The 24,337-nt window shown below is 35.5% G+C and overlaps 1 protein-coding gene across 1 annotated transcript in view; it reads left to right on the top strand.

The window, feature by feature from the left end:
* LOC126977990 (cytotoxic granule associated RNA binding protein TIA1) overlaps window positions 1-24,337 on the top strand; it is a 64,900-nt gene that overhangs the window by 27,771 nt on the left and 12,792 nt on the right. The window contains exons 2-7 of the mRNA XM_050826724.1: window positions 219-306; window positions 7,016-7,091; window positions 12,955-13,057; window positions 18,721-18,901; window positions 21,197-21,326; window positions 23,352-23,527. Coding sequence (XP_050682681.1) covers window positions 219-306; window positions 7,016-7,091; window positions 12,955-13,057; window positions 18,721-18,901; window positions 21,197-21,326; window positions 23,352-23,527 — 754 coding nt within the window. The remainder of the gene's footprint in view (window positions 1-218; window positions 307-7,015; window positions 7,092-12,954; window positions 13,058-18,720; window positions 18,902-21,196; window positions 21,327-23,351; window positions 23,528-24,337) is intronic.

Here is a 24,337-nt window from a genome sequence, read left to right as displayed (position 1 = left end):
TGCTCAAAATAAAGGTTAACTGTCATTCTCAATTTTTTCAAATACTTAGATATATCTTTTTAAGTATTTATTTTACCTGCCAAACCCAATTTTAGGACAAAGTCGATACCCCCACAAATATGTTGCGGTCTGAAAGCACGAAAAAAAACTAATATTAACAAAATAAATATAGCACATTATTTTTTAAAACAGTGAAGAATGAGTAATTTTTGTTTCAGAGCACTACCACATCTTCGTCGGGGATCTGAGCCCGGAGATTGAAACGCAGAGTCTAAGAGATGCCTTCGCGCCCTTCGGAGAAATTTCGTAAGTACACGCCTTTGAGAAATAGAGCTATTTAAATGTAAATTTGAAAAAAATGTATATTAATTAATAACACCACACATGTCTTATAACTATACTTACAATACTATGATTACATCAAATTAAAACTATAATTATGGGGAAGCGTACCAAGACAAGAATACTGGCAGCATTTCCGCGTTGGATAGCAAGGCTGATCCGTTGACCGAAGTAGCTGCCAGCGCTTGGGTTTCCAGTAGCCTTATAGCGGCGCGAAGATAGTACTTTGTACATTCACCACGCCTCTGGGCCTCACGGGCCAAGTATCTGGAGAAGGAATTCCGGAGAAGGAGCCAGAGTGTCGACGCAATGTCCCACAACAGCGCCCTTCCCCGTGCCCAAGCCACCAGCGTCATTCCATCAGGACGCTTGCCATCGCGGCGGGTATTCCATTTGGCTCTAAAACAACTGGTATATTGAGAGTGGCAAATTCAAATTCAAATATTTTTATTTAAAATAGGATGTGAAATAACTTATTGAAAGTCAAAAACAAACTAACACCCATTCTAAAACGAATGCCTCAGCAAGAGAAGAATGGGCGCAACAAACTCAGCGGGCTTTTATTTTTCATCAAAAAATATGTTAAAACTAAATAAAATATCAATAAATATGTTTTTGACTTTCAATAAGTGATTTCACATCCTATTTTCAATAAAAATATTTGAATTTGAATTTGCCGCTCTCAATATACAAGCTGTTGTTTTTTTTTTGTAGTAGGCATTATAAGTTTATGTTCGTTCCTGCTGTTAACATTATGGTTATGACAGTTTCTACCAAATCCACCTATATGCCTATGTACATACATATATTAAGAAGCAACAGATAAGATGTTTATTTCTTTCAATTTTGCTCTCAATGATTCATTATGACCTTGATTAAAAATTAATTAAACAACAATAATTCAGTCAACTCAAAATGGCTTGATCAGATTATAACATATGTTGAACAATCTAGTCACGTTTTAATAAAGAACTGACAATTTGGACGCAGTAATAAAATGAGATTGTGAACATAAATGAATTACGTACAATATGATGTGTTGGACAAACGCCAGTTGGTTGTGGCACTAGTGTCAGCGACTTATTAGGTCAACGAAACGCTCACACTTGTGGTTTGATGAGAATTTGGGTGTGAAATACGTCCCTCGTATAGAGCTAAAGGGTTATGTGAAAGTATATTCGGAGTAGTCGGAATATAGGTCGCAGATGTCAACAAACACATAGCGTTAATAAGCCAATTCCAGGATTGTGAGTTGAATAAACGCCTATTCTCACTAAAAGTCCCAGATACAATAACATACAAGGCAAGAAAAAGTACCAAAATAAAACTATTGAATTCTTAGAAGCTGATCAAGAATTAAGGAATTCTTTAATGGAAGAAGTACCTCCAGGTAAAGTATTTATATTTTAATAGTGACAAGAAGACGAATTTCGATTTCAAGCAGTTTCATCTATTACTTACTTACGGATGTTCCCACTATAATAACTTTTACGCTCAGTAATTAGCTGTCAATAATCTGAAGCTGTCCCAATATACCCGATAAGTCATTCTTATCGCCTTATATTGGGACGCGTGAATTGCAATTTCCATACAAACTTCTATCGCTGGTAAGCTATACGTCATCCCATTGACAGACATCGTACACGGATAAGGTGAGTTACCGTCGATAAGTTTATTGGGACAAAAAAGTCAACGATAGTTACGATTTTTATCTCAAGTAAGAAATAGACTGAATATTGAGAACGGCCGTTAATCACTTAAAAGCTGAAAGACGTCCACTGCTGGGCAAAGGCTTACCCCAAAAATCTCCACGAGGTTTGATTTTGCGCTGCCCTTATTCAATTTATTGCAGCGGTCTTGATCAGACCATCGCTCCATCTTGTGGTTGTGTTGGTAATACTGCATCTTCCATTATTTGTTCGCCATCAAAAGACTTAATATCCCAACGGCTATCTTTACTTCGAGTCATGTGCCCTTTCCACTTTCACTTCAGTTTTGCAATCATTTAATTAATACTAATCATTAATAGTAAAATCAACTAGAGATTTTAAAATGGAATTTCTAAAAGGCTTGTAGTTGTAGCGACAACGAAACATACATGAGCTATTTATTGCAGTTAAAGATATTGTGGTAGTCCTACCCTGAGTGAATACTCCACATTATGCATGTTGATAAAACTAAAACGCTTCAGCAAAGCTGGCCGCTATCACTCGTATCAAGCACCGCCTAAACGCAGAACTTACAATGGCAGTCGGGCCGCTCTCTGTCTCATCTGTTATAGTTTTGTATTCATGACTCGTATTGTTTTACGCTTTGCTATTTTATATCACATAGACAACGGCGGGCGGGCGTAGGGTTTTACCTTTAGATACAAAAAACATAAATTATAATCAATATTGTCATGCCTGTCTCCCAGATGTAGGTATAGATTATGGATTTCCAGTACTCTCGATCCTGGCACACTCTTGATCTTTCTACTGTTAAGTGACTACTAAACATTGACCCCTCTGAATACATCTCAAATTTCAAATTGAATACGTATATTTCTCCCAAAATGTAGGTAGTATAGTTACATTAGTACAGCAATACTTATTCTTAAGGAGACAGGAGCTCAAACTAGGTAGAACCTGTGCCTTGAGTCTCCTGCCCCCCCTCCCCCACTCTTAAGTAATTATACCATTTCTTTTCATTGTCAAGGCTTCACCTTAGAATATTGACACTATAATATTCTAAGGCTGATGCCGGTATACTGAGCAGTTTTTGTGACGTGAAAACTTATCAAAGCGCATTACATAAAACGTAACGCCTAAAGTCGTTTCGATAAAGGAGATTTACATAAGTATAATTATATATATTCTAAAAACTTGTGTTTAATGGAACAGGAGGATAAAGAAGCATATATATGGGATACTTAAAGTATGTATTTATTTACCGCTACCCATTCTATCTTGTAATAACAAAATTAATTACAATTCTATACACAATATTGTACAAATCCTTGTTGTTCACACACAAATGTTAACTTATTATGAAGCCTCCATTTGTTAATTGACAAGATACAACGGCTTTTCTAGTTCTGTCATGCGGAGCACGTCAAATATAAACAGAGTCCCGTTTGTCCCGTCCTTTGTCCTGTGCCGTGACACGTTGCGTGTTTGATAATCATTTAAGCGGAATAAGCGCTTTATCTCTGCTTTAAAGCGCTTGTTTATTAAAGTGAGACTGGGTCGTTTGAGACTAGTTTTTACGAAGACTTTGCTTGTGCTATAACATAAACCATCTTGTATCTACAGTATCTTTTAAAATTCACTTTTGAACGTCAAAACCACCACCAATTCGAACGCTATATATTTCGAATTTATATATATAATTCTTCTGTACGTGTGTTGACAGTGAACTACCTCCTAAATGGCTGGACTGATTGTGATGATTTTTAGACTGTTTCAGTGAATTTGAGATAAGTTTCGATTCTCAAAACAGTCGACATATAATTCTACGTATGTTAGTCATATCCTCCTTACGTCAGGACCGATTTTTCATATTTAATACGTGTGTACAGGACTTCGTCTATCGATACAATGAGATAAATAGAAAAATAGAGAACATAGTTATATTTTCCGATACTCTTTTATTCTTTTTAGGGTTCCGTAGCCAAATTGAAAAAAAAACGGAGATTCGTCATGTCTATCTCTCTGTCTGAATTATACGAACTGTACTGTTGAAACTTGGTAAGTAGTTGTATTCTATAAACCGTATTAAGATTTTCATACAAAAATAGAAAAAAAAAACATAAATTTTAGCGGTTCCCCATACTTCACGGCACTGAAATTCAAAAAATTTTTTTTCGTCAAACCCATTCGTGTGGGGTACCATCTATGGAATATATATCAAAAATCATTTTTTTCTAAACTGAACAGTTTGCGCGAGAACACTTCCAAAGTGGTAAAATGTATCCCTCCCCCTTTAACTTCTAAAATAAGAGAATGATAAAACTAAAAAAAAAGTATATGATGTACATTACCATGCAAACTTCCACCGAAAATTGGTTTGAACGAGATCTAGTAAGTACTTACTAGATCTCACTTCACGAAATCACACGATTAAGCAAAATATAACGTATTAGACGCTCTTAATAGCCCAGTATCTTCACTATGTATTTATGTTAGTTTTGTCCCCCTCTTCTATAAAAAAAGAAAACTAAGGATATACTGCATTCCCTAGACTATGCCTCTACCGAAGCCTTCCTTAAGGCGACACTAAATGCCAGCGACCATGAGCGATATGAGTTCACCGCTGCCGGCCCGCCATCTATGTAACAAAGCCAATATTGTCAAAATACTTACGTGGAAAACAGTTTATATGCTTACAATCCTCGTTATTCACTACTAATCTGAATAAATGAACCTACACAAAAAAGTACAAGCTATAAGAATAAGTTTTATGAGAGAAGTACCAAATAAATGCGTCACGCCATGCCAAAAAACTTGTTTAACTTCAAAGAAAAGTAGTAGTTCAAAAAAGCTCGGTAATGTTAACTATAACCAATAGCAACCATTAGCAACCTACAAATAAGACTTAAGGATATGTGTAACAGGATTAAGTAGTGTTCATAGCTCGAAATGCTATAGTTTCACCACAAAACTTGTCTAAAAACACCATGTTTGCGTGTTTTCTGCTTACTCTTCGCCTTAAAATAAACCACTAACGGCGGTTCCCAATATTCAGTCTCTCTCTTACTTGAGATAAAAATCGTAACTATCGTTGACTTTTCTGTCCCAAAAAACTTATCGACGGTAACTCACCTTATCCGTACACCCTGTCTGTCAATGGGACGACGTATAGCTTACCTAATTACTAACAGTAGAAGGAAGTAATTTATCTCTATCTGCAGATAGTATACTGGGAACGGCCGTTAGATTTTTCAAAACGCACACTCCCACAAAGACATCACACACGCACACTCACACACTCACACATACTCTGCCAGATCACTACTAAAATCATAAATAAATATTATGTACATGCACATACACGTGTACACATAGATAATGGTTACTTATAAACACATTATACTAATTGAAAAAACTAGTACTGTACTTCTATTAAATATTTTCAGAACTCATTTAAAAATTTAATTTAAAGCTCACTCATGAACCTGTTTTGTAACTGAATTGTATTTTGACTAATTGTATGTTCACTTGGTTTCCGCGATACAGGCATCCCTAGCGCGGAAAGCGCTGCTAATTTTATATTTTTATGTATCCATTTTGTCAATAAATATATTTTCATTTCATCTTATCTTTATGATAGTGTATAAGTTATATAACTTTAAAAAGATAATATTTTAAGAATAAACAAAATCAATTGCAAACAAAGAGAACATAAAATACGTACAGCGCCCAACTTTTAATTAACAACGGAGTTTTAAATCAGTTGTATTACTGTTCCCATCTCTTTCTGACTTATCTCTCTCGCTCTAACAGGCTCGTAAATTTTTATTACTTGCCCAAAAACCGGGCGTTTAGATAAGAATGGCTAAATGGTTTCTCATAATTTTCCTCAATTTATTGGTGTTATTAAACTGGGTTTTTATATTGTTGTTAGTGTCGAAGACGAAGGTTCTCAACCAGTGTGTGTTGCCAGTGATGACTTACGCTGGTACGCAGACGTGGTCGTTAACTATGGGCCTGATGAGACAGCTCATCGCTCAAATAATCAGATATGAGGAGATCCGTAGGAGAACCAATATCACTGACATAGCACAAATGGTTGCGAAACCTAAGTTCCAGTGGGCAGGGCACATAGTTTGACGGACAGATGGCGGACAGATTGGGTCAGTAAAGTCCTCGAATGACGAACACGTACCGGAAGACGTAGTGTTGGTAGACCCCCACAAGATGGACCGACGATCTGGTCAAGATCGCCGGAATACGTTGGATGAGGGCCGCGCAGGACCGATCGTCATGAAGATCTTTGGGGGAGACCTTTGTCCAGCAGTGGACGTCTTCCGGCTAAAATGAGATTATATTTAGAACTTATCCAAAGCTTTGACTAGTTTTTTTTTCAACTTTTTCACAAATTATTTGCCCCAAACTAGGCATAGCATGTATTATGGGTACAAGACAACGATATATTTAATACAATATACTTACATGAACATACATCAATACTTACAAACATCCATGACTCGGAAACTAACATCCATATTCATCATATAAATGATTATACCGGGATTCGAACCCGGGACCTCTAGCTTAGTAGTCAGGGTCACTAACCATTTGGCTATATGGGTCGTCACGTCACGTCGTGGTCGTATCTATACATACATATAAATAAAATTGGGGTGTCTGTTTGTAATATTGAAATAACCGTTTCTTACTAAATGTATATGAATATAAATACGGTACTTACACCAAAATTACAATTTTTGTCTGTCTGTCTGTTTGTTCCGGCTAATCTCTGAAATGGTTGGACCGATTTTGACGGGACTTTTATTAGCAGGTAGCTGATGTAATAAGGAGTAACTTAGGCTACGTTTATTTTAGAAAAAAATGTTTTATATTTAAAAATAAAGTAATGTTACAATGTCCAAGAAACGGTCTAACTTTAAAAATAATTTATAAGGCAACGTTTGCCGGGTCAGTTAGTTTATAAATAATAACTGTTGTTTCAGTGACTGCAGAGTGGTGAGAGATCCGCAGACGTTGAAATCAAAAGGCTACGGCTTCGTGTCCTTCCTGAAGAAATCTGTAAGTTATGATCATCATCACTATCTATATTATTTATTTTCTATTTATTTTCCTAAATACATATAATGATAATATCATCACACTTAAGAGAATGAAAGAAAAGACTAATCGCGTTTTTCTCTTTAATAAAAAAAAAAAACAACATTTCAAATTCAAATTCAAATATTTTCATTCAAAATAGGATTCAAAATCACTTATTGAACATCAAAAACTACCACCCATTCAAAAGAGACTGCCTCAGACCTGAGAAGAATGGGCGCAAGAAACTCAGCGGGATATTTTTTAAATATAAAAATATGGATATGTGATATCGTACAATAAACATTTATAATTAAAGAGCCTGAGGGTGTTCGCTTTATTCCCAGCCCGTGATGTCATTAAGAAAATCGTTTATGCTATAATAATCTTTCGCACACAAACGTTTTTTAACAATTCTTTTAAATTTCGTAACACATTTGTATTGTACATTTTCTGGGATCATATTGAAGAAGCATACACGGGTACATCGCACAACAAAAGACTAATTTAAAGCCTATACGAGTCTATTGTAACAAGGAGTTCTTATCCGCATATAAGAACTCATTGTTATAGAACAATCTAATTAAAAGAATTAGATTATATTTTAAATTTAAATATTGACGTGGACGAGAAGACAATCGAATAAGATAGAACAGAGAATGAAGTAAAGTAAAAACGGCCAGCCTTCGGCTTATATTCTATATATATAAAAATTAATTGCTGTTAGTTAGTCTCGTTAAAACTCGAGAACAGCTGGACCGATTTGGCTAATTTTGGTCTTGGTGGGAGTCCAGAGACGGTTTAAAATGTGAATAAATATGAAAATGCTCGGAATTAAATAAAAACAACGACTTTGGTGTCCCCCCTCATTCAGAAATCAAATTAAAATAATATTTTAAAATGATTAACTAATTAGAATTTTTACATCTTTCTCAGGAGGTAAAAAATTAACTTAATTTTAGTTATCAGATTATTTTTATTTAGATTGAGATAAATCTTAAGTTTTGTCAAAATATAAAATTTCTGAACCTAACCGCACCACTAAATAACCACTTAATATAGTTTATCAGAAGGCTTTAAATAGATTAAGTTTAGGTCTTTTATTTATCGATTGAGGCAGTACGAAGTCTGCTGGGTCAGCTAGTATTAAATAAAGTTATGACTATATAATATATAAAAGATAGTAAAAGAATAAACGTATTAAAAGAAAAATATTTTTTTTATTTTATAACGATCCCGCGTGTGAACCCTCACACTCTCACTCACTACAATATTATCTTTTCTAAATTTCAAACCTCTTAATATTAAATACTAGCTGACCTGGCAAACATTGTTTTGCCATATAAATTATATATGTAAACCTTTCTTGAGCTACAACGAATCAATTACAAAAGATTTCATTGAGATCGGTCGAATAGTTTAGGAGTTATTAGGGAACATACAAACATACATTCTCTTTTATTATAGATAGATTAATCACTCTTTTTGTGTTACACTTCACAAAGACATTCCAATCTTTCTCAGGTGACATCTATGTGACTTCTTAAGGAATTAGTATTTTATAGTAGAAATTCTCTTTACAGCTCCCACCCTCGATGAGATTAATTGCAATTATTGTTCGATTAAGAGCAATCTAGTAGACTAATGGAGTTAGCTTCGCAATATGGTACAGATTAGATTCATCCTTCTTGTATCTGGAGTCAACTTGAACTAGAAATCCTATAGACTAAGTATATTAACTAGACTAATTGATAGCTTCCGTCTCACTCATATGAGAAAAAGAAAAACTTATGCGAGTCTTATGTAAAGAAATGAGATAGAGTGATTAGATTTTTTGTATTGCCATGCGTGCCGGTTTTTTCAACGTCAGCACACCTAGGTGTGCTAAACAAACTTGACAGCGCTGAAACTGACAGATATTTTGTTTACTTTTATGTGCATCTATAAATATAGCTATTATTATTATTGTAAAAGGTGTGATATTGAATAAATATCCACTATTTATTCAATATTAGTAACAATTTTAAGTAGAATCAAAGGAAATATGGTGAGATGTTGTGTTTTACGATGTAAAAGTGAAGGTGAAAGAACTCTTGCGTTATAATATGTACCTATATATAGAATATTATCTGTCTCATGTTGGCCACGCCAAACCGATGTCTAGTTATTATACTTGGTCTATGAGAAATCCTCTTTAAAATTCTGTACGATCCAATCCTTAGTTCATCCACTTATTTTCTATTCAAGCGACTCCCATTTTCTACAAAGACTTTATCTTCCACTTCGATTTTGTATTCACTCGTATGTTGATCATATATTTTTCTATTGTAGTTATGAGATTTTATAGAATTATCCAGGGCTAGCTTCTTATCTCTTTTCAGATCTTCTTTAGTGCATCTTGATTTCAATTCGTATTATTATTGACACACTTACACAAATTAGCTTACGCCAAACTAGGCATAGCCCACCATGGTTGCAATACAACGATAAAAGGCATTTATTTCTCAAAAATGATTCCTTCAGAATTCTTGTTGATGTCACTTCTAAAACTACCAGCGCTTTGGAATCAAATGGCGCTCTGAGAGAGAAGAAGCGGCGCAAGAAACTCTCTCAGTTTTCTTTTTTTGCGCTCTTTCTTTGTTATTGCTATAAAATAATCGTAATCTAGTCCCAGGCTGTCCGGTTACTTAGATATAGCCGTGGAGTAGTAGGAGTTACGACAGAACTATTCCTTAATAAAATTATTAAATTTATTTGCTTTCGTTAATGTTTCTTTTCGTCAACGATAACTCACGAACGAATTAATCGATTTAGACCGACTTCGTGGCGACCTACGTGGTTTTTTGATGAAAGAACTGATTGATTTTTGGAATCGATCGGTAAAGCAATTTAAAGGTTATTTAAGAAAATTATAATTTCTTAAAATCTTCCGCTTCGAATTGGTCCAAATTATATTCAAAATCTAAGTTTGGTCAAGCCCTTTCGAATGGCGCCAACCGCAATGAAATCGGTCGAGCCACACCGACACACAAATACATACATACAGTTCACCATCGCGGGAATAGTCAGGGAAGCTTCCTAGGACCTTAGAAACGTTGAGATCTGATCAAAATTAAATTTTTTGGAAAACAGGGTAAAACCAATAACTTCCCGAATGTTTTCTTAGCGGGAAGTAAAAAAAGGATACAAACTTATTGACAAAATATGTTATAAGAATAAAAGATATTGTAATACAGCAATAAAGGATATTATTATTATAAAAATTATAATAAAAACTATTTACTTCGTAGCACGGACGTGTAAAAAGAGAAGGACTCTGTGTCACCATACAAAATAGTGAAGCACCTAAACAAGCCGGTTAACGTATAAATACATATCCCTACGCAGACACTTACACTAATACAAGCCGATCGGCCGCCATCATGGGACTTGCTATCGTCTGTGACAGATCAGTTTGCGCCGAAATAAAATATTTTAAAAATGCCGTCGTATGTTGAGAAAAAGTGTAAAATAATATTATATCAGAATTTAAAAAATTGGAGTTATAAGTAATGCCATATATTATGACTAATTAGTAAACTCAAATGGCAATGGACAGGACACCTAATACGAGGCAAACAAGAAAAATGGGTCAAAATAGTAACAGAATGGTATCCTAGAGAAGGAAAAAGACAGAGAGGGAGGCCGAGTGGTAGATGGAGCGACGATTTAAAAGATGCCGCTGGTATGACGTGGAGCAGATCATGTCATGACCGAGAACACTGGAAGAGCCTGGGGGAAGCCTATGCGATTGCTTTCGCAACTTTCGCACAATCTGTGCCGATGTCTACTGCAAACTAAATGTAAATCTAAAACTATGTAAAGATTGTTATTAAAGGCTATTATTATTATTATTATGACTAATTATGGGAGAAAAATTGTGTTAATGGTATCTCCCGAAACCGCACACAGACAAGCATAAAAGTGCTTTACTTGCTAATATCACGGCGCGTAGTCCTTGTTTTATTACTCGTCCATGCTTCGTAGTATCTTTGTGAAAATACAGAATTATTTTCACAGCAGCAATTTCAAATCTAGAGTGTATTTGAATGTTTCGATTTTAAGTTATGTTTTGTGGCGGTTTTAATCCGTTTATGTCGGATTGTGAACGCGTTTGTTGAACAGAGGATTAAATGCTCCAGTTTTAATACTTTTCAGTCGTCGGATTCGCGCTGTAGTTTTATGAATTCAAATAAAAATACTGTCTGAAGTGAAAACTTTCTACCTTCGTTATTTTTTGTATGCATTAATAAATTATCTTATATCTTTAACGCAGAAATTCTTGTATATCTTAATAAATATAAATTACGTGACACGTTGTTTGTCCGCGATTGACTCCTAAACCAATGAAAGGATTTTAATGGGGATTACTTCATGGAGTGCAGTTTGGTCCAACTTGAGAGGTAGGATAGTTTTTATTTCGATTTGGGACCCTTAATTATTTTTATTTCCAATATTTGTTTTGTATGGACATAATATTTCTTATGAGAGAATTTAGTGACGCACAGTTTGACAGTTCCGCTGTGAAACAATTTCGTTATAACAACAGTGAGCATTTTTTACGAAATAATTATTGATTTTTTGAAATATTATTGGCAAATTCCTATAAAACAGATTTTTTATTTTATTATCTACAGAATAAAGTCTGTCGGGTCAGCTAGTATATATATAATCTGAATCTCGGAAACTGCACCAGCGATTTTGATAAAATTCAGTGTACAGGGTATTTCAGGGGCGATAAATCTAAATAGCTAGGTTTCAATTATAAAAAAATGTAGTTTTATACGTGTTTTAATGAGAAACAGCTACAATAACATTAGAATACAAAGGTAAATTTTGCCATTACGAGTATATACAAGAATATAATAGCTCAGATGGGACATTGGGTGGTCTGGAAAGCAGAAGACCCCGGTTCGAATCCAGATGTCCTATTAGTTGTTTTTTTTTTTGTTCAAGTTTTGTACATTATTAAAAAACCGAGCAAGGCTTAGTCGTCCGGATATTTATCTCTGAACAAATGCAATTGTAAACATATTTAAATTATTATAAAACGGATAATTTCTATCTTTTAGCGTTCTACCGGTCTGTACCATAATATAGTAGAATGAATGAATATAGTACATATATCTATTCGAAGAACGTAACATGACATCACGGGTACATATAATGGTCCAACGACGAAATCACACGATTTATTCGATTTCTCGCCTTATTTTGTTAACAGGAAATGCTATTTTCCTTTGTAATTATAATATAATAAATTAATAAGGAATAAAGGAATAAAAGTCCGTTAAATTCTGTACAAATAAGAACAAAGACGATGTGATGTTGACATTTAAGAGTTAACGGGAAGAGGGTGCGAGGACTTCAGTCTTTATAATACTACGTAATAATAGGCGAGACTGCCTAAGTAAAAATTCAAATTTAGTTTAGTATGAAACGTGCAGTCATTTGCCATAAGTTTGAAATAGTAATAACAGTTGGGTGACGAAATATAATCCGGCTATGTTGAAAGCAAAAAGTTGCTTAAAACGCAGTGGATTTCGGCTATTTTCGTTTTTTACAAGATTATAGCCGTCATCTGTCAATCTGTCTGAGGCAGTCTCTTTTGAATGGGTTGAATGTTTTTGACGTTCAATAAGTGATTTTAAATCCTATTTTGAATAAAAATATTTGAATTTGAATTTGTCAATGACTGAACGTTTCATACAATCAAGTGAATCGCTTTTTATTGTCCGTTTATTCACTGTTGAGTACTTGTATATTTATATTTTTTTAATAATAATTTAATTTTGTTTCATTCCAGGAGGCTGAATCAGCGATCACAGCCATGAATGGACAATGGCTTGGCTCCAGGTCTATTCGAACCAACTGGGCAACTCGGAAACCACCAGCGCCCAAAAGTGAGCGTAAGTACTTACTGTTTGATTTATCTTAGATATCTGACTAGGTTGGAGTGCTCAAGACGACGTCGTGGGGTGGGTCGTTCCTTCTCTAACATATGGGCGAAGGCGGGATGCTTGAACGAATTGAGCCTGCCTGGTCAATTCTGTCAAGGTATTGTAACATATTAAGTTATAAATATATTTCTGAAGATTTCTTTTCATATATTAATAAAATGCTTGCTTGGCTTAGTGGATTTTTATTACTTTATCTTGTGTACTTATTCATGTTTGGCTCAACCAGTTGGGCCTAGCTATATGGATTCGTTCTAAGGTCGATAGGAGAAACAAGTTTAATCTAGGCTGTACCGGTTTATGCTATCGCTTAATGAATGAACTGATTTGGCCTAGGAAAAACTAGTTTGTCCATCATACGAGTTTGGCCGGTAGCATATGTATATACATACTACACAAATAAAACTGAAAACAAAATTTTACGAACGATACGGAACTCGAACCCTCGACCTCTCGCGTTCCATGCGAGCACTCTTACAAACTGTGGCAACAGTTCGAGTGCTGTATTGTTTATAAAATCTTGTATGTGTTGTCCAACTCTCAGGTTGTGGCTTCATCTACAGGATCTACTTTACAGTTGATGACCTGCTCCAACACCAATATTTGCAAATTAGGAAATTGAAGCCACAACCCCACTTAAGGGTCTTTCTGTCTTAAGTTATTACTTAATTAGCTAACCTAACAAAATCTTATAGCGACCATATCAATTTTAAAAATACTTTATGTTTTAACTTAACAGATTATCTGGGCCATCGCAATTAGCAATCTAATTTAATATAATATGTGTTACTTGTGAAATACATTGTGTTTTTAATAAAATATATATATAAATATACATTGTGCTTTGATGCGATATACAAGCAAAAATGGCTATGAATATATTTATTGCAATAGCTATTGTTTTTCCTTCATTTGTACACTAAACACTAATACGCCGTCTGCTAGAAGTGCCTTCCGGCCATACCCAATATTCAGTCTATCTCTTACTTGAGATAAAAATCGTAACTATCGTTGACTTTTCTGTCCCAAAAAACTTATCGACGTTAACTCACCTTAAACGTACATGCTGTCTGTCAATAGGACGAGGTACAGCTTACCAGCGATAGAAGTTTGTATGGAAATTCCAATTCACGCGTCCCAATATAAGGCGATAAGAATGACTCAAATCAAAATCAAATCAAAACAGTTTATTGAAAGTAGGTATTTCAAAATACACTTTTTCACGTCAAATAATTACAATAATAATTTATACGACATCATTAAAATTAACTTGATGACTTATCGGGTATATTGGGACTGCTTAAGATTATTGACAGCTAAGTAATGACAGTAGAAGGTAGTAATTTATCTCTATCTGTAGATAGTATATTGGGAACGGCCGTTAAACTTTTGATGATCGGTCAGTTAGTCAGTGAGTGACAAAAGTAAGAAAATTTGACTCTTTATTTTAATTCTGAAACTACTGGTTCAAACAGATTGAAATTTGAAATCTACTGTGTTTATACAATGTCTGCTTGCTTACTGAAAATTAAGGCTTATAGCGTATAATAGTGGGTATGCCACAACGAACCCATAACTACGAAAAATTAATTTCTGAGTGTGTTTTTTTGTAATTGTTTATAAACAGCTTTACCGATCGACTGAAAACTGCCTGGAAATCAGTTTAATAATTCAAAAGTAATTTCAGAAACAGGGTTTTATTTAACTTTTATCAGACTTTGTGCTGGAAGTGGTCAAAAACACAGAACAGCTATTTCTTCGAGCTCGAAGAGTTCAAAATCGTCATAAGTACAATTGGAAGCGTGTACGTATGGAATTAGCGGGAAGTTTCAGGGATGGCCTTTAAGTTCAACCGTTTTACTAATTTTATATAATTATGATTGATCGACAAAAAAAATCAGCAAAACCTTTCTTGAGCTAACCGAAGCGAAGCTGAGCGGAGCTCCCACCGGGTGACTCCAATTGATTTCTGTGTTAAATTGTTTCTCGGCCATTTCTGGACCGATTTTAAAAAAATTTGAACTCATAGAAAGCTTTCAAAATTTTCTAGTTATTGTCGAGACAGAATTTTGAATTTCGACTTGATTCAATTATAATGATGAATTAGCAAAACTTGCTCATGTACAATGTTAGACACAAAATCTCTCGCGTTTGCCTGATTTTCTTATAATGTTGATATTGCTCAAAATGTTATGTATAGAAGGATGTATGTAAAAATCCATAGTGATTCGACTGCCAGGTTCTTAGCTATTGAATTTGCAAATCAGCACAAATAAGGCGCTAATTCCTCATGTTTAAATATGGCGCCATATTCCAAAAGGTTCTTTTTATTGTTTTTGTTTGGATTCATTTTGTTTTGTTATTATACACAGACTTAGTTTACCTCGCTTCGAAATATATACGCCACAGCAAAGCGGTACGACGAGCGACTGCGGCATCCTAGTTTACATAGAGTCGTTTCAACAAGACAAGCTCTAACATCTGAAGGTCTGTTGGCTACAACTTGAAGTGCCAACCACGTCGTTACTTGTTCGGGACAAAGCGAGTACAAACGGAATATTTTATACGTTGTTTGCTTCCAGTTTCCATTTCACTGACAGCTTTGTGAATAGCAAATGAGAATTATTTAATTAATATACAAGCGCTGCGAATTCGATGAATTTTTAAATGTTTCCTTTATTTTTATACGGTTTATTTGAATTTGAACTGACTATTTAAATATAATTTATTTAGGCATATATATCTGCAAGCATAAATCAAAATATCACTATAAAGGTATGTATATGTTGGTTTTGTTATAAAAATATATTATATTTATACAGTTAATTATTTATTATTTTTTATAAAATAATTTATATTATTTAAACACGACTCATATAAAAGGCATAAAAGGCATTTATTTTCTCAAAATTGATTAATTTAGAATTCTTTTTGATGTCATTTCTAATAACTACTAGATACTACTACCGCTTCGGAAACAAATGGCGCTCTGAGAGAGAAGAAGCGGTGCAAGAAACTCTCCCAGCATTCTTTTTTTGTGCTCCTTTCAATAAAAATATACAATATTGTACAGTCATTTCTATCGCTATAAAATAATCACAATATTGGATGCAGCACCTTACAAACTAATTTGTCATGTATATTACAGCCATTGTAAAATACTCTATTTGATTGAAAAGAGTGATCGTAGAGTTTCTCATATGTTCTTTTCTCGAGCTCATCTTTTTACGAACATATGGTAGATTCAGTAATTTAAAAGAAATATTTATAGTGACGATTCAGAAGCGCTTAGTTTAAGCTTATGTGAATAAAGTTTATTTGACTTTGACTTTGACAAATAACATAAAAAATCATCCAAATGTTTTTAGTTTTCTTTAGTGTTAATTCTTCGGAATATAGAAGAGACTTGTGTCTCGTGTCTGAGTTTGGCGAGTCAACATCTCCTGAGGATGGCGCAACACGTGTCAAATTGTTTAAAGACAAATATTGGCGGAATTATCACTAAAGAAAACTCAAAACATTTGGATAATTACGGATTTCCGCAAAGTAACGCCCACTTCAATAAATTTTCATAAAAAATCATTGATCATCATCATAATCATATAATTACTTCTCCACTTTTTGTCGAAGGAACGGTCTGTGATTGATAGAAATACAACATGAATAAATAATTTATACAGGGTCTTATAACTTGTCTCAATAGCTTTCAGATACATTCACTCAAATCACTCTAATTATAAGCAATCTAATAATCAATCAATCAATCAATAAGCGATATGAGTTAACGGCTGCCCGCCGCCATCTATGTAACAAAGCCAATATTTTCAAAATTCTTGCGTGGAAAACGTAACTTTTTAACAGTTGCAAACAGTTTATATGCTTACAATCCTCGTTATTAATTACTTATCTGAATAAATGTACCTACACACAAAATTACAAGTTAAAAGAATAACTTTTCTGAGAGTAGTACTAAACATGCCATGCCAAAACACTTGTATAACTGCGAAGAATAGTGGTAGTTCCAAAGGCAAAAAGGTGTGTTAACTATAACCAACTGCAAGCATTAGCAACCTACAAATAGGACTTAAGGGTATGTGTAACTGGATTAAATAGTGTTCATAGCTCTAAATGCTATATTTTCACCACAAAATATGTCTTAAACACATAAAATAATACGCATTGACAGAAAGTTAAATGAAGAAGGTTATATCAAATCACGACGCGATGTTTACGAATGATTGTTTTCAAAGATAATATTACGCAACTTGGTATACCACAACCGCGCATGTCAACAGCAACTCTCTGCTATAACTATATTTACAATACTATGATTACATTAAATTAAAACTATCATTACGGGGAATTGAACCAAGAATACTGGCAGCAATTCCACGTTGGATAGCTAGGCTGATCCGTTGACCGAAATAGGCTGCCAGCGCATGGGTTTCCAGTAGCCTTAATAAGGCGCGCAGATAGTTCTTTGAACATTCTCCGCACCTCTGGGCCCCACGGGCCAAGTGTATCGACACCAAAGAGCACATAGATGTAAGACTCACTGAGACCGACATATTTGCGACGCTTGACATAACTTGGACATGAGATGGAGCCAAAGTGTCGACGCAAGTCGCGTCCCATACCAGCGCCTTTCCTCGTGCCTAAGCCACCAGGGTCTTTCCAGCAGGACGCTTGACTGTCTCTTTTCTTTCTCGCACAGACCTTCGACATTCTCGAACCAATACGACTTAGGAAGCTTGTGTAGACTTGCGTACTGGATCTCCAAAGGCTGGAAACGTATCCAATGACCTCTGGTGCTACTGATATCTGTCGGGGGCTGGTTTGTGTACTTTCCATAAGGTGACCTACTTGCCTCTTTCTTCCCTTGTATAAAAAAATTGGCAATTGTGGAGACTGTCGTCAGAAATGAAAACTTAAAACTTTTTGTATTAAAATTGGAAATTTTATAATGTTTAAAACCAATTTCATTGTTAATTTAAATTTTTTTTAAACTTATTTTCAATACTTTATTTATCAACCAAAAACAATATTTCAACAGTGCACAGTATATACACATTAAACCTTTCACTTAATCCATTCAATTTCACTTAAAAGATATATGTTACACAATACGTCAATGTCAAAGTCAAAATATCAATTTCATTTTTTAATTTGGTTTCTTATAATAATAAGAGCTACATAATAATGTAGTTTGTAAGAATAATATATTACTCTAGAAAAATTATAATATTTTGGTTATGAAAACAAAGTAAAAGCAAGTTCATTCGCAAGCATTTTTATCATATAAGTAATCCGTTATTTTATAGTAAGCTTTTTTATAAAGTATTCGTTTAACTGATTTTTTAAATTTGTTTACTGGCAGATTGAGCATATACGTGCGCTGTATAGCTACAGATATACCGCTATAAGCATTTCGGTGACGCGAATTCACTAGATTTCACCCATCTGAAAGTGTCTTACTATAAATATTTATATATTTTTAAAATATTTATTTATCTCGTGCGACGCGAACTTATAAGTTTTTCCCTACCAGTGCCCAACGCGGCTATCGAATTTTTCACTTCATAAAGTTATTGTTATAGACTGATTTTATTTAACAGTGAATTCAAAACCTCTGACCTTCGACGAGGTGTACAACCAGAGCTCGCCGACCAACTGCACGGTCTATTGCGGTGGTCTCACCACCGGTCTGTCGGAGGAGCTGATCCAGAAGACGTTCCAGCCGTTCGGCACCATACAGGAGATACGGGTCTTCAAGGATAAGGGATACGCTTTTATAAGGTATGATTACTTCATTGATTCCTCCATTGATAGCAGGTATAAAGGCATTATAGCAATAAAATCCATTGAGGCTAATACTATTGCTAAATTACTCTAAACCTAAAGAGTACAAAAGAAGTTTAAAACACGGTTTAGGTAAGTAAACATTGTTAAGGTAAGTTAATTAAATTTATTTGATTAGGTGGATCGATTGTCAGTCATGTGGTGTTGTCAACAAGTCGCCATTCGAGAACTTTACTGCCCCACCGGCAATCTGTTCGTCGAGCTATGTAGTATGAGTCTAAGCCATGGGTGCTCAAGCTTGAACTGCTGGCGATCTACCTCAAAATTGTTAGACTAAGATAGGATTGTCGTTTAGCTAGGGTGCATCGTGACATAGATATTAGTCTTGCGCACAATATGCATTTTTTAATCAAGGTAAGTGTAGGTCTGCTCCAAAATGTCAATGAAAAAACTAATTATTTTTAAAATTGGTTTATTGGTTCTTAAAAAACAAACACGTTCTAGTGTCTAAAGTTCTAAACTTAACTAAAGAGTGACTTCGGATGTTGAATCAGCATGCCACTGCATGTCCTAAGCATACTTTTCATAAGATGTTACGTTATAACCGATTTTAGTTACCTAAAACACAATCTGTGAATAGTTCTATATCAGATTGTTTTCTCGAGATCGACTCAAAAATCACTTGTACAAATCCCAAAAATAACCCACTTATTAAGGTATTAAAACACTTAACAGAGGCGAAATTATCATATATTCATCATAAAAAACGTCATGATCTTCTCTCGGTGGGGGAATGCTGATCGGGAGTTTTCGTCCCCTGCAGCAGGTTTTACTCGCCGCCCGAGGGTACTCGCGGGTCATTGGGGTGGAAGCGATTGCTCCTCGCAGGCTTGCTGTTCCTCTTCTTCATTTTTAAATAGTCATATTTGTTGGCGGAGCGGATCCCCTTTGTGGTAATCTTTTGCAGCTGAGGAAGCGCCTGTTCCTTTTCCATCAGATCTAGTGTCAAATCATATACAAATCAGTCTTCTCACGCGCGCCCTAAGGGCGAGTGGGTAATGATGTTCAAGCGAATATGCCCCATTAAATTTCTTCCGCTGGGTATAATTATGCTCAAGTCATCGGGTGGGGAAGGGGCTGATTCCCATTAATATCGTCTTCTTCTTTTTGGTCGAAAAAATGTAGGTAGATCGATGATTCAAATCTGATAGGGTAAAGCCGAGGAGCACTTGGGCGCAATGTCAATTCCGGTGCGAGAATCGTCGCCTCAAGCGACCCTTGCGATCGCATAGCGGCCCTTGCGATCGATATTCATCTTTTTTTTTTCAAGAGGAGGAAAATCACCGAAACGGGGCGTAATATGTCGGACTTGAATGTCCGCGCAAGCGGAAACCCCCTACCGACTAAAAACCGCCTCTATGCTATGTTACCCTGAAGGCAATTACAGCGACATAGGATGTGGGCCGTGGAGGCCGCAAAGACTACGCAACAACAGTCGCGGGGAGGTAGGAGACGTCCTAAGAGGTAGAGGTGGTCGTCATATATTGATATAACGACCACCTCTACTTAGGAGATTAGACTGTTTTTATTAACAGTTTTATATTCGTTAACGAATTGACTGTTTTTCTTCAATGAAATAACCTGTTGAACATAATAAGCTAATAAATTAAATCAACGTCTTCGCCCGTAACTCGCAATAAATGAAGAAATTGAATGCCTCACTAAAACAGCTTAATTCAAAACAGTTGACGAATTTGCGAACGAAAACGTTGACTTGATATTATATTGACGAAATAGGTACTACGTATAAATTAAATTTAGCAATGTTATTAATATAATATGAAGTATGAACCTAATAAAAACCTAAATTATTAATAAATGCATTAACCGATTTTTCAAAACCCGTTGACGATTTAGTAGTTTTAGTATAGTTTTTTTAACCTGTTGACCATTGACAAATACATTAAACAGTTATATAAAAACCTTCAATGACACACCTATACTCCTAAGGAGACCCGAACCTCAGCCCGGCTGTGTGATTGTGGGAAGGAGAGAGAAATACCAAAATTCATCTATTAAATATTATAAATAAGGTCACAGTACTACAATGAACTTCGATAACGCGTCCTTGATGGCTTAAGGCGGCATCTATGAACGATATCGGACACTATTCGATTACACACCTTAACAGCACTCGTGATTGACCGTTTGAGCACCCCTGGTCTAAGTCATACCTGAAGATAATTTTAGTTTGCATATTAGTTTATATTAAGATACGCCGTTGTCTTCCAGATTCTCCACCAAAGAGAGTGCCACTCACGCCATCGTTGCTGTCCACAACTCAGACATAAACGGGCAGCCAGTTAAATGTTCCTGGGGAAAGGAATCCGGAGATCCCAATAACGCCCAGGCTCAAGGACAGGTATGATCGTTAACTTTCCTTTGTAGTAGCAGAACTGACTGAAGATGTGGTCTGTCAGAGGTAGTACTGCCACCACACTTATTGTGGTAGCAATAGTTTTTTAATTGTAATTCTTCGACTTATCCTCGCTTCAATTCAAATATTTTTATTCAAAATAGGTATTTATAGTCAAAAACTACCACCCATTCGGAAAAGTATGCGTCAGATCTGAAATGGAGGACGATCACCCTATTCTCAATCTGTAGTATCATTTAGGCTGCATTTAGTGCTCGACCGACGGTCACCGCTAACGTCGATGGAGCATAGCGCATATCCGTAGGCGCTGATCATGTTGCGTTTGGTGCTCAGCTGACAGCAAACTTAATTGCACGTGGGGCGCTCCTTTGTACAGGATGCTGGCTAGATAATGGATACCACAACGGCGCCTATTTCTGCCGTGAAGCAGTAATGTATAAACATTACTGTATGGCGGTCTGAACGGCGCCGTAGCTAGTGAAATTACCCAGTAATTTCATAAATGAGACTTATCATCTTATGTCTCAAGGTGACGAAAGCAAATTGTTGTGCCACTCAGAATTTTTGGGTTTTTCGAGAATGGAATGAATGCATTGTAATGAGCAGGGCGTATCAATTACCATTAGCTGATCGTCCTGCTCGTCTCGTCCCTTATTTTCATAAAAAAATTGTCATTAATGCTTTGATTTAATTGTTATCTTAAAATGAATATGCTAGAGAATCAACAATATATTTGTAAGTAGTAGTTTGCAATATATATTGTTCTCTGAGATTCTATTTTCATAAAAATAAAACGTGTATTATCGCCATAGCGCGTTAGTCGACCGACGTACGCCGGAACGACGATTCTTGTCAGCGTTACGTAGCTGTACGCTTGTATCAAACAATCAGCGCTGAACTGATTGCGTTCCTAATATGTTTTCATTGTGATAGCTACGATTGACCGATATCAGCGCTGACCGTCGGTCGAGCACTAAATTCAGCTTAAGAAAGTCATTTATGTTATTGCAACATTTACCACACACGTTTCTAATCCTACCTCCTACCTATCATAAAGGTGATGCTCGGTAAACCTCGTAGATAGTCCGAATACTTACGGTACGGCAGCTGTATATAGACAGAAGCGTTACTCGTTACCGTCGGATAAACTGAATTCCACCACTGGTCAGTACTCCCCGACGTCCACCTCATTTGCACAACACCAATTTAACTATTTGGGACGATATCTTTACAAAAACATTAATATATAAATTAAAATTATGCATTCTTATAAAGGGTTTTCCAATAAGGACTTGACAACTTTTTTTCAAAATAAAATGAAAACAATTTGAGATATTTCAAAAACTTAATATCGGGTTGAAGTACATTCATAACATTTATAAATTGAACTAGACTCCGCTCATATGGCCACCGCGAGCACGTTTGCAGCGGTCGATTCGTTGACCCACATCACACAACGAATATGTAGACTCAAACTTTTTCACAAAACTTGTTACTGCCTGTCTACTAGGGCGAGAATTACGACCGAAAATCGGAGTTAACGCTCTTAAAGTAGCGGTCACTGATGATGATTAAGGAAAGGTTATGTCTACTGAATAAACTGACAGTGACAGTTCGATGTTAAGTGAAAAGGTGCGTTCACAAACTAAATTCAAAATTGTCAAGTCCCTATTTGAAACCCCGCATATATGACCTTAGTTATAAACTCAAGAACTTGTTAAGGAAACTAAATTACGAAGCTACTGAAAATCTTATTCGTTAATGTCCCTTAATTATATTTAAAATAGTAATTTTTGTCATAATTAGTTACATAACCACCATTGTTAGTCACCTTAAAATATGATGATGTTTGTTTTCTATGACATATCTTTACATTGCAGAACTTGAGACTGACCCCCATGTCACGGGCTATCCTAGTTTGGGGGTCGAGGGTAATTTTAAGCAAAATTGTATTTTCTTTTTGCGACAAATAAAGATGTATTATAACAATTCTTTTGAATTTCGTAATAGCTCGGTGGCACAGCGTACAGCCCGTTCGGAGCAGCCTACACCAGCGGAGTACCCCCAGCCTCCTACTGGTACAACACTTACCCTCAGCAGTTGGGAGGCTTCCTGCAGGGGATGCAGGGAGTCCAGGGTTACTCTTACGCCAGCCAATTTGCTGGATATCAACAGCAGTACATGGGGTATGATTATTTTATTGCACTAATATAGGCAACTCTTAAACTGACATTTTGATATAGATAAAAACATAAAAGATTATGAAATAGTAATAAGATATTAAAAATCACAGACGTTTACGTCTGTTTTGAAGCTAAATTTAAAACAAAGTTTGTGAAATTAATCCCAGATATAAGGGTCTCACTTTAAGTCTCTTAATCTTAAGTCAATTTCTTAATATGAAAATATTGTGGCTGAGCAGGTTATCAACTGTAAAGTAGATCTTTTAGATGAAGCCACAACCTGAGAGTTGAACAAGGCATACAAGATTTATCAACGAAACGTCACTCGAATCGAAGAGTTCGTTTTGTTTTCAAAATTAATTTGTTAATAATCCCATAAGTGAGGGCTATCACTTTAAAAAATAACATATTGGTTACCGAACCTACTAACTAAATAGATCGATTGAAGATTTGATTTTTTAAGATGCGATGTGGATATCTCTACACTTGCCTAGTTGGAAAGATATTCTACTTACGCCGGAGCCGCTCCAAGTACTTTTTATATGGAATAGAGGTCAAACGAGCGTACGGGTCATCAAGTGACCAATTAAGTGATCACCACCATTCACATTCAAATTCAAATATTTTTATTGAAAATAGGATGTGACATCACTTATTGAAAGTCAAAAAACTACCACCCATTCCAAAATGAATGCCTCAGACCTGAGAAGAATGGGCGCAACAAACTCAGCGGGCTTTTTTTTTTCATCGAATAAATATGTTTACAAACTATGTGTACAATTAAACCTATTATTTAATAGCCTGAGGGCGGTC

Source organism: Leptidea sinapis, chromosome 2 (assembly GCF_905404315.1).
Source record: "Leptidea sinapis chromosome 2, ilLepSina1.1, whole genome shotgun sequence".
NCBI lineage: Eukaryota > Metazoa > Arthropoda > Insecta > Lepidoptera > Pieridae > Leptidea > Leptidea sinapis.
This window is presented reverse-complemented; position numbering and strand designations above follow the sequence as displayed.